Source organism: Salvelinus fontinalis, chromosome 18 (assembly GCF_029448725.1).
Source record: "Salvelinus fontinalis isolate EN_2023a chromosome 18, ASM2944872v1, whole genome shotgun sequence".
NCBI lineage: Eukaryota > Metazoa > Chordata > Actinopteri > Salmoniformes > Salmonidae > Salvelinus > Salvelinus fontinalis.
This window is the reverse complement of record NC_074682.1, coordinates 6,549,374-6,561,766: the sequence shown is the minus strand read 5'-3', so window position 1 is coordinate 6,561,766 and position 12,393 is coordinate 6,549,374. Positions and strand designations below refer to the sequence as shown.

The 12,393-nt window shown below is 43.0% G+C and overlaps 1 protein-coding gene across 4 annotated transcripts in view; it reads left to right on the top strand.

The window, feature by feature from the left end:
- Nucleotides 1-12,393, top strand: part of LOC129814860 (kinesin-like protein KIF21B) — a 107,423-nt gene that overhangs the window by 51,504 nt on the left and 43,526 nt on the right. For all 4 annotated transcript variants that reach the window (XM_055867962.1, XM_055867960.1, XM_055867961.1 and 1 more), the window contains exons 2-6: nt 2,774-2,996; nt 4,151-4,333; nt 6,432-6,581; nt 7,958-8,089; nt 10,307-10,564. In XM_055867962.1, coding sequence (XP_055723937.1) covers nt 2,774-2,996; nt 4,151-4,333; nt 6,432-6,581; nt 7,958-8,089; nt 10,307-10,564 — 946 coding nt within the window. The remainder of the gene's footprint in view (nt 1-2,773; nt 2,997-4,150; nt 4,334-6,431; nt 6,582-7,957; nt 8,090-10,306; nt 10,565-12,393) is intronic.

Below are 12,393 nucleotides of genomic sequence, written 5' to 3'. Positions count from 1 at the left end.
TGCTTTGACTTTCAGAAGTTAATTAAAAAAGGTTCTAATTTACAACCAAATCCAACCCGTTGTGGTTGAGTGCTCAGTGAGCACCGCAGAATGTTCTGACTATTATCAGATGGGGGGTCTCCAAGGGCAGATAAAAACAGGAGGAGATGGACAGAGATGAAAGGAGAGAGATGGCTGGAGAAAATAACGTGAGCGAGAGAGAAAGCAAGGAGAGCAAGGCTTTCACGTCCACAGCTGTATCGCCAACGCTCCTGGCGTTGTGTTACGTGGTCACAACGTAACACATCTACATCCTTGCAGTACTTTGTAAGCAGTCAGCGTCAAACTATCCAGATACCGTTTTAGAACGAGATACTCTAGAAAGACACAGGACGGGTTTCAATGGCAGCAGGGCCGTAAGAGCCGCGCTGTTCAGTCTCTGAATGTGCAGCTTCCCCTTTGTCTTCTCGAGAGTTCTACTCATAGGCCTGCCAATGCATGTAAATATATCGGAGGTAGTGTATTTGAACGTGACGTGTTTTTTTAAATGTTTGTTAATGCAACTGCAGTACCAGATAAACGTTTGGACACACCTCCTCATTCCATGGTTTTTCTTTATTTTTTTGACTGTTTTCTACATTGTAGAATAATAGTGAAGACATCTCAGCTATGAAATAACATATATGGAATCATGTAGTAACCAAAAAAAGGGTTGAACAAATCAAAATAGATTTTATACTTGAGATTCTTCAAAGTAGCCACCCTTTGCCTTGATGACAGCTTTGCACGCTCTTCACTATTATTCTACAATGTAGAAAATAGTAAAATAGTAGTAGTAGTAGTTAGTTCGTAAAAACCTTTGATTGGTACTGTACTTAGTAATCCTCTCTCCCTAATGCAGGTCTGTAGGCCAGTCTTCTGAGCCCTCAGCCTCAACAAACTGCTGCAGTCAGCACTGGGGGAAGGTGTCTGTGTGTGTGTCTGTGTGTGTGTCTGTGTGTGTGTCTGTGTGTGTGTGTGTGTGTGTGTGTGTGTGTGTGTGTGTGTGTGTATGTGTGTGTGTGTGGTGGGCATGGTTCTTTTTGTATTATCATGTTTCAGATTAAAGTATAGTATGGGGTGATAAGTGTGGTCTCTGTTTTTTGTTTGTGTTCAGGGTTAAGGTTATGATTAGTGTTAGGAGCTAGGGTTGGGTTTTTTTTAGGGTTAGAGGTTAGGTATTCGGGTTAGGGTAAGGGTATGGGCTCGTGTTAGGGTAAATAGGATTTTGAATGGGACTGAATTGTGTGTCCCCACAAGGTTAGTTGTACAAGACTGTGTGTGTGTGTGTGAGGGCACATGTGTGAATTGATGAGTGTGTGCAGCTGCTCATATGGAGAGAACATGGGAGAGAGACACTGGTGTGGTCTCAGTGGGGGGGGGGCTTATCTCTATAGGGGGGAGTTTCTGTGTGTGTGGGAGGATTACCTCCCGAGGGGGGGTTAGGAGGTTAGTGGGGGAGATACACTGCTGATTTTGCTTGGTCGTGGATTTTACCAGACTACAATGATTAGCTAATGATCTGCACTCCACATTATCTAGTTCATTTCAAGTCCCTCAACAATTTTTTTGAGGCTCATTCTCAGTAATAGCTCGTTGGAATGCTCCCAAGTGTGTTTTATATAACAAAGTACCAACATCTTACCATTTCATTGACCATACCTCTTCTGTATTTGAATAATGACCTTATTTGAACCCCTAGTTGACAGTGTGTCTCTCCTGTTCTCTATTGTTCAGGGATGCGAACGAGTCACCTTTTCTGCGAAATTCGCTGTTTTGAATCCAAAATATGTGACCTGTGTAGATCCGATGAGACATGTTATTTTTTTTGGGGGGGGGGCTGTAAGCGAACGAGTGATGCGGGTTTGGCAAAATACTGGATTCAATACTTTGGAGCAAACACTTAAACCGGATGCCACTATAGAAGTGAAAGGAACACCACACACTTCCCCCCTTCCTCACTGTTCAATACAGCGGGTAAAAAGGGGGTATGCCAGGTGTACTCTCTGCCTGAAAGAGATCAATTATGCTAACAAAGGTATCATGCTCTGCTGGCACATTGTAGAACAGATGTCCCCAGGCCAGGCAGAAAGTGTAACAATGTAACCATGTGCAGTGTAGCCCAAAGATATTGCTTTTGTGTTGAACTTTCCTATAACACTTGTGTGAGTGAAGGGGGATTATTACATTTGTTACTCTGAAAGTTATTTTTGCACACATGTAGCCTTGTGCACTTGATCGATGTCTACTATAGTGGCCACTATAATAGAGCAAAAATAGAATGCCTGTTTGTTTCATTCTATTTCTACTTTAACATGTTTTCTACTTTAAGTGCAATATTTAGTGCTTATACAAGCGTTCTATTATAAAGGCTGTCATGGCTAACTGCAGTATTAGTGTATTGTTATTTCTCTCAAAACCTGAGTGTCATTTGCAGTAAAGTCGAGGCAACAAATACCATTGGATTGCTTTAGGTTAGGTTAGGTTCACATTACCCACTTTTTATTTTACACACAGAGACTGATCATGTAGATCATATTCTTTGTTGTTGAATTAGTTCAAACCTGCATTTAACCCTAGCAGGGATTTTTTAGTTGCATGTTTCAGTGCAGGGCCCCCTTTCAGGGCCCTCTGCAGTTTGAATCCCTGATTCTTATGGAACAACGTTTTCAACTTTTAACCGTAGATTGACCACGACGACCACTGTTTTAACCCCTCGCTGACCTCGTGTCTCTCTTCTCTCCTGTGTTTGAAGGATCCGTCCCCAGATGGCAAAGGAGAAGATTGAGGGCTGTCACGTGTGTACGCTGGTCACGCCCGGGGAGCCCCAGATGTTGCTGGGTAAAGACAAGGCCTTCACGTACGACTTTGTGTTCGACATCGACTCAGTCCAGCAGCAGATCTATGCTGCCTGCGTCCACAAACTCATCGAGGGCTGTTTCGACGGATACAACGCTACGGTGTTTGCCTACGGACAGGTACTACGAGAGAGAGACAGACACAGACACACACTCTCAGATGTGCATACACACAGGCCTCTTTACACTCTATTACTTTGATGATACATACTAGTCCCAGGAAATATACGTTTGTAGTATAGAGACGGCTCTAGATTCAAATCTTTTTTTGAGAGATGGTACCTTAATACCTTAATTGGAGGAGGGGTGGTAGGGTTGGATGGTAATAAAGGATTATTATTTTTTTTTTAAGATATGTGTGTGTGTGTGTGTACGTATATTTTATATATACACTACCGTTCAAAAGTTTGGGGTCACTTAGAAATGTCCTTGTTTTTGAAAGAAATGCACATTTTCTGTCATTAAAATAACATAAAATTGATCAGAAATACAGTGTAGACATTGTTAATGTTATTGTAGCTGGAAACGGCTGTTAAAAAAAAAAAATGCAATATCTACATAGGCCCATTATCAGCAACCATCACTCCTGTGTTCCAATGGCAAAACCACGTTTATCATTTTAAAAGGCTAATTGTGTAAGGGCTTTCGCTCTCCTCATCCTCGGACGAGGAGAGGAGAGAAGGATCATCAGACCAAAATGCAGCAGTAGGGAAATAAGCCATCTATTTATTTGAAAAAAACTATGATGGCAACACGAAAAAACAAAACACTTTCAAAAATACAAAACAAGAAAACGAAGTAGACGAAACCTGAACATAAACTTACATAACTAAACGTAACACTTACGGACAGGAACAGACTACATCGAAACGACACGAACAACCGAACAGTCCCGTATGGTGCAAGACATAACACAGATACGGAAGACAATCACCCACAAACAAACAGTGAGAACGCCCTACCTAAATATGACTCTTAATTAGAGGAAAACGCAAACCACCTGCCTCTAATTAAGAGCCATACCAGGCAACCCAAAACCAACATAGAAACAGATAACATAGACTGCCCACCCAAAACACATGCCCTGACCTAAACACATACAAAAACAACATAAAACAGGTCAGGACCGTTACAAATTGATCATTAGAAAACTCTTCTGGAATTATGTTTGCACAGCGGAAAACTGTTGTTCTGATTAAAGAAGCAATAAAACTGACCTTAATTTGACTACGTTATAAATAATGTGTGTGTGTCTCTCTCTCTCTCTGTTACAGACAGGCTCAGGGAAGACCCATACCATGGGGACAGGGTTTGACATGAACGTGCAGGAGAAGGACCAGGGTATCATCCCGCGGGCCATTCGTCAGCTGTTCCTGGGCATCCAGGAGAGGAAGACACAGGCCCAGCAGCAGGGCACACACCCTCCAGAGTTTAAAGTCAGTGCACAGTTCCTAGAGGTAAGGACGTACACACATACAGTAGGCAGGCACCCTCGAACACACGCAGTAGCAGCAGCAGTAGCCCCTAGAGTGGGATATTGTATCATGCACACACAGAAACACGCACACAGACAGACAGACAGACAGACAGACACATGAGCGCACACACAGACACATGAGCGCACACACAGACACATGAGCGCACACACAGACACATGAGCGCACACACAGACACATGAGCGCACACACAGACACATGAGCGCACACACAGACACATGAGCGCACACACAGACAGATGAGCGCACACACAGACACATGAACACGCACACACAGACACATGAGCGCTCACACAGACACATGAGCGCTCACACAGACACATGAGCGCTCACACAGACACATGAGCGCTCACACAGACACACACACACACACACACACACACACACACACACACACACACACACATGAGCGCTCACACAGACACATGAGCGCTCACACAGACACATGAGCGCTCACACAGACACATGAGCACACACACAGACATATGAACGCACACACACACACATGAACGCACACAAACACAGACACACACAGACACGCTCACGCATACACACATATACATGCTCACGCATACAGACATATACACACACAGACATATACACACACAGACATATATACACACAGACATATACACACACACAAACAGACATACGCACACACAGACACACACGCACACACAGACACACACGCACAGACAGACACACGCACACACAGACAGACAGACGCACACACACATAAACACACATGCAAGCACGCACACCCACACACAGACACAAAAGAAACACCCAGTTACTTGGGCCACCCATCCAGTTCAGAGGGGATGAAAAGCTCTCTAGAATAAAATATTGTCCTCCAGGGACGCATTTTATGTTGTCATTTGTCGTTCTTGCCTTTGATTGAGTGTGTGCATGTTTGTGTTCATTTTGTGTGTGTGAGGTAATATGAACTTTAACCAGATGTGAAGGGGATGCAGGGATCAGCCCTGGTGAAGCTACAGGAAGTGACATTGTGATGACAGCTGAAACAGGAAACAGGATCCTGGATCTGATGTTGGTCATTAGCTGTGACGTTACCCAGAATGATAATATGGACAGACAGACAGACATTTGGGAGACATGAGCTTATATGTGTCATTGACATCAACTGGCCTTAGCAAGAGGTGCCTGGTACACACTCGGGTGTCAGGCTTGTAGTGAAGTAATGTTTGATATACAGTATATGTACAATACCAGTCAAAAGTTTGGACACACCGACTCATTCAAGGTTTATTTTTAATTTTTTACAATGTAGAATCATAGTGAAGACATCGAAACTATGAAATAACACATATGGAATCATGTAGTAACCAATAAAGTGTTAAACAAATCAAAATATATTTTATACTTGATGACAGCTTTGCACACTCTTGGCATTCTCTCAACCAGCTTCATGAGATACCTGGAATGCTTTTCCAACATTCTTGAAGGAGTTCCCACATATGCTGAGCACTTGTTGGCTGCTTTTTATTCAATCTGCAGTCCAACTCATCCCAAACCATCTCAATTGGGTTGAGGTTGGGTGATTGTGGAGGCCATGTCATCTTATGCAGCACTCCATCACTCTCCTTGGTCAAATAGCCCTTACACAGCCTGGATGTGTTTTGGGTCATTGTCCTGTTGAAAAACAAATGATAGTCCCACTAAGCGCAAACCAGATGGGATGACGTATCGCTGCAGAATGCTGTGGTAGCCATGCTTGTTAAGTGTGTCTGTCGTTAGTTCAGCTGTAGGCTGTTTGTCTGGTCATTGGGTTATCAGTACTGATGATAAAAAGACGTTGGTCAGGGTTAATGTATGTGTGTGTGTGTGTGTGTGTGTGTGTGTGTGTGTGTGTGTGTGTGTGTGTTTCCTGTGAAGTGGGAACTTCTGAGGTGACTCTTGACCTCTCACAACCTTTAACCTTATTGCTTCCTAAAGGTCAGAGGTTATGTAGTACACCATTTGATCCTTGCCCCTTCATTGCTCACCGTCTACTGTGTGTGTGTGTGTGTATATAATGTACGTGTGTGCGTGTATTCCAGCTGTACAATGAGGAGATCCTAGATCTGTTTGACGGAGCCAGAGACCCAGACTGTAAGAGCAGGAAGTCTAATATTAAGATCCACGAGGACGGCAGCGGCTCCATCTACACCACCGGAGTCACCTCACGACTTGTCAACTCAGAGGAAGAGGTGTGTGTGTGTGTGTGTGTGTGTGTGTGTGTGTGTGTGTGTGTGTGTGTGTGTGTGTGTGTGTGTGTGTGTGTGTGTACAGTGCTAACAGTGTGTGTGTGTGCGCAATGACTGGGCGATATGGCCAAATTCACGATATGGGCGATTCACGATATACTGTATATCTTGATTTAAAAAAATTATATTCTCAAAATAATCTTTGTTGTACAGTAAAAGGTGAAATACACTGCATTTCAAACAGCCAGCAATAACCTAATGAATTCAGTGCTTGTGAAATTATACCTAGGCTAAATATAAGCCTTCCACAACCATAAGACCCACCAATTATTTTATCAAAATTGTTTTACCTGGTTTTTATTTTTGGATCTGGCTTTCAAGTCTGTCTATGAAAATGCCCTTTTTGTTACAAATTTATCCAGAAACATGCACAATGCACATTCCCTAATAATGACAAAAATCTTGTAGCAGGCATTATATAAAATGAACACAGGTCTCAAACAATCTCTCAAACACAAGCCCACGTGCTAGTGAGTAGCCAGCTAATCTGTATATTTCAAGTTTAGCTAACTTGAATCTATTTGCTAACTTATTTCTCAGAATGAGAACAAGTTGTCAATTCCTTATATAATTGTGTCTTATGCTTATTGCACATTCATAAAACACAGACTAGACAGCTAGTATAACAGTCTTTGGCTTAAATGCTGCTAGCAGTACATAGTGCCGCGTGCAACAAAAGGAGCACACATTTTCCAGAATCAATGTTCATTGATACTCCTTTTTTTTAGTAGTGTCTTCTCTGCTCACAATTTGAGGAGTTGAGACATAAAAAGGGTCTCATTAGAAAGGTTAACTTCTCTACCACAGTAAAATTATTTCTCAATGTGTTTCGGTGGTCCAGAATCGGTCATATGGACAAACTTCAAATGCAAATAGCGAGTTGAAACTGCCTGTCAGAGAGGAAAAAAGTGATCTCTCATCTTTGTTATTGCGAGTGGCGGGGGGAGCGGCTTGGTGTGTGTGGTAGGGGCTTTGTGTGTGTGTGTGTGTGTGTGTGTGTGTGTGTGTGTGTGTGTGTGTGTGTGTGTGTGTGTGTGTGTGTGTGTGTGTGTGTGTGTGTGTGTGTGTGTGTGTGTGTGTGTGTGTGTGTGTGTGTGTGTGTAAACGGGAAGGTACACCGTCACAGCAGAAGGAGCGAAGGAGATCAAGAAGATAACATGCCAAAAAACAGACATAAATGCTCGTAAAAAAACGAAACATTTAATAAAAACTACGTTTTTGCAAAACAGTCATTTGGAATATTGCGCTTAAACATACATTCAAAGTTGATGTGTTACCCAGCCCTAGTGTGTACAGTACTAACAGTTTGTGTATTACAGCTGTTACAGTGTCTGAAGCTGGGAGCGTTGTCTCGTACCACGGCCAGTACCCAGATGAACGCATCTAGTTCCAGATCTCACGCCATCTTCACCATCAACCTCTGTCAGATGAGAGTCTGTCAACAAACTGAGGTAGGGTTGGAGGGAGAGGAGGGAGGAGAGTTATGGATCAGAGAGGGTAGATACAGTGCTTATAGAAAATCTACACCCCCTTGAACTTTTTTTCACATTTTGTTGTGTCAGTGCCTCAGTTTCATGCATTTAAATATATATATTTTTTAACGTATCTACACACCATAGGATTTTTTTTTTAAATTGTGAAAAAAAATGCTATATTAACAGTGATAGCAATGCGAAATGTCATTCTGAGAAAACATCACTACCGTTACACCAAGTTGATACACGTTGATCGCCGTTTCTTCCCCATCACTGTCATCAGAAGACTCTACAATGTCTTCAATGAAAATGTTTTTACCTAAATCAGGGATTTCCTCATCGTCTGATTCATTTTTCAGAGTCCGAGAGAGCCAGCATGGCACAAACGTCCTCCAGAAAGTAATCCATCACAACTTTTTCCCACTGAACTTTGTCGATAGCGCCTGATAAATTCAGGGCAGCAGCAACATATTTGTAGTTCCCCATGGCTAACTTTATATTTTTCAAAAAAAATGCAGTAGAAAGGATTATGTACGTATAATGAGCAGCTCATTTTATAGACACAAGATGCTACACCGCAGACCAATCTGAAAATCATCTCTCGGCATGTCCAGCCCACTCATTATCTCAGCCAATCATGGCTAGCAGGTTTGGCTTAAGCAACTATGCTCGTAATTTAACAACTTTATTCGTATTTACAGATGGCATAGAAGTTTGTTATTAAGGCACATGAAAGTTTACATGTTCGAGAAGGCATTTCTGCTAAAAAAAGCATTTTGCAAAAAACTTTTTTTTACGTTCAAATGGCTCTCCTGTGAAACGGGTCACATTTACCTTTTTATTCCTTAGCCACTCCACTGTAGCTTTGGCCGTGTGCATTGGGTTGTTGTCATGCTGAAAGGTGAAATTCTGTCCCAGTTTCAGCTTTCTTGCAGAGTGCAGCAGGTTTTCCTCTAGGACTTTCTGTACATTGCTCCATTCATTTCCCCTTCTATCCTGCTAATTCCCTGACGATGAGAAACATCCCCACAACATGATGCTGCCACCACCATGCTTCACAGTAGGGATGAGTGTTCTTTGGGTGATGTGTTGCGTTTGCTCCAAACCTATCGCTTTACATTCAGGCTAAACAGTTACATTTTTGTTTCGTCAGAACACTACACTTTTTGCCACATGGCTACAGAATCAAGATTTTTTTTGCATACTTCAAATGCGATTCCAGGTGGGCTTTCTTGAGTAATGGCTTCCTTCTTGCCACGCTACCATACATGCAACATTTGTGGAGTGCTTGGGATATTGTTGTCACATGCACACTTTGACCAGTCTTAGCCTTAAAAGCCTGGAGCTCTTTGAAAGTTTCCATTGGACTCTTGGTAACCTCTCTAATCAGTCTCCTACTTGCTCCGTCATCCAGTTTGGAGGGACGGCCTCAGCTAGGCAGGGTATTGGTGGTGCCATACCCTTTCCACTTCTTAACAATTGTCTTGACTGTGCTCTAAGGGATATTCAAGGCCTTTGAAATCTTTTTATACCTATCCCCTGATCTGTGCCTTTCCAGAACTTGGTCCCGGATTTCCTTTGAAAGCTCCTTTGTGCTCAAGGTTGAGTTTTTGCTTTGCAATTCACTACCCAGCAGAGGGAAACCTACAGGAACTGCTGAATTCATCCCGAAATCATGTGAATCACTACAATTTAACACAGGTGGAGGCCAATTAACTTGGTGTGTGATTTTGAAGGTGATTGGTTACACCTGAGCTAATTTAGGATTACTATTACAAGGGAGTTGGACACTTATCCAACCAAGATATTTCTGTTTTGATTTTCTAAAGAAAACCTGGACTCGTTTTTTTCACTTGGAAGTTGTGGAGTAGGATGTGTAGATCAATGGGGGGAAAAAACTATTTTAATGAATTTTAATTCCAGGCTATAAGGCAACAAAAGGTGCACATCTTTAAAGGTAGTGTAGACTTTCTATAGGCACTGTAGATGTATTTACTGAGGGAGAGACGCAAAGAGAATAAATAAAGGTAGAAGAGGGTTAAAGAGGAGTGAAGAGGAGAAAGATGAACGTATCAGACCGAGTGACAAGTCAATTAATGACAGTAATACAAATCATTTAAAAGTTTGAATGAAGTGTTTGCTGATAATTGTTCACTGATTGTTGCCTCTCTATCCGTCTCTCTCTCTCTCCAGGAGAATGGGGAGGTGAACGGAGGTGTAAATGGAGGTGTGATTGGGGAGGTGAACGGAGGTGTACATGGAGGTGTGACTGGGGAGGTGAACGGAGAGGTGAATGGGGTTGGTGGAGATGGAGAATCTATTACCAAGCCTGAGTATGAGACTCTGATGGCCAAGTTTCACTTTGTGGACCTAGCTGGATCAGAGAGACTCAAACGCACCGGAGCAACGGGAGAACGGGCACGGGAGGGCATATCCATCAACTGTGGACTGGTGAGGAGTGTGTTTGTGTGTTTGTGTGTGTGTGTGCGCGTGCTGCCACTTCCAAGGAGCGGGACACTAACCCGTACGCTTATAAGAAATCCCACTACGCCCTCCGACAAATCATCAAACAGGCAAAGCGTCAATACAGGACTAAGATCGAATCCTACAATACCGGCTCTGACTCTCGTCGGATGTGGTAGTGCTTGCAAACTATCATGGATTACAAAGGGAAGCCCATCCATGAGCTGCTTAGTGACTAGAGCCTACCAGACGAGCTAAATGCCTTCTATGCTCGCTTCAAGGCAAGCAAAACTGAACAATGCGTGAGAGCACCAGCTGTTCCGGACGACTGTGTGATCATGCTCTCCGTAGCTGATGTGAGTTAGACCTTTAAACAGATTAACCTTCACAAGGCTGCATGGCCTGATGGACTACCAGGACGCATACTCAGAGCATGTGCTGACCAGCTGTCAAGTGTCTTCACTGACATTGTCAACCTATCCCTGACCCAGTCTATATTAGCTACACTTTTCAAGCAGACCACAATAGTCCCTGTGCCCAAGACTGCCAAAGTGACCTATCTAAATGACTATCGCCCCATAGCACTCACATCTGTAGCCATGATTTAAGATGGCGCCCACAGAGATGGTCACCTTGCTTCGCGTTCTTTTATGCCACTGTAATAATGTTTATATATCTTACATTGCTCATATCACATGTATATACTATATTGAGACACAATCACAGGACACTTTAATAAACAGGCCGACTCTTTTCCGGCCGACTCTTTTTCTGTATACATCAAGGATGTCACTCTTGCTGCTGGTGATTCTCTGATCCACCTCTACGCAGGCAACACCATTCTGTATACATCTGGCCCTTCTTTGGACACTGTGCTAACAAACCTCCAAACGAGCTTCAATGCCATACAACACTCCTTCCGTGGCCTCCAACTGCTTTTAAATGCTAGTGCATGCTCTTCAACGGATCGCTGCCCGCACCCGCATGCCCGACTAGCATCACTACCCTGGATGGTTCTGACCTAGAATATGTGGACAACTACAAATACCTAGGTGTCTGGTTAGACTGTAAACTCTCCTTCCAGACTCACATTAAGGATCTCCAATCCAAAGTTAAATCTAGAATCGGCTTCCTATTTCGCAACAAAGGCTCCTTCACTCATGCCGCCAACATACCCTCGTAAAACTGACTATCCTACCGATCCTTGACTTTGGCGATGTCATTTACAAAATAGCCCCCAACACTACTCAGCAAACTGGATGTAGTCTATCACAGTGCCATCCGTTTTATCACCAAAGCCTCATATACTATCCACCACTGCGACCTGTATGCTCTCGTTGGCTGGCCCTCACTACATATCCGTCGCCAAACCCACTGGCTCCAGGTCATCCTTAAGTCTTTGCTAGGTAAAACCCCGCTATTTAATCCAAGTAAATATTCCCTGTTTTAGGTCAGTTAGGATTACCACTTTTTTTTAAGAATGTGAAATGACAGAATAACAGTAGAGTGAATTATTTCAGCTTTTATTTCTTTCATCACATTCCCAGTGGGTCAGAAGTTTACATACATTCAATTAGTATTTGGTAGCATTGCCTTTAAATTGTTTAACTTGGGTCAAACGTTTCGGGTAGCCTACCACAAGCTTCCCACAATACGTTGGGAGAATTTTGTCGCATTCCTACTGACCGAGCTGGTGTAACTGAGTCAGGTTTGTAGGCCTCCTTGCTCGCACACACTTTTTCAGTTCTGCCCACAAATTTTTTATAGGATTGAGGTCAGGGCTTTGTGATGGCCACTCCAATATATTGACTTCGTTG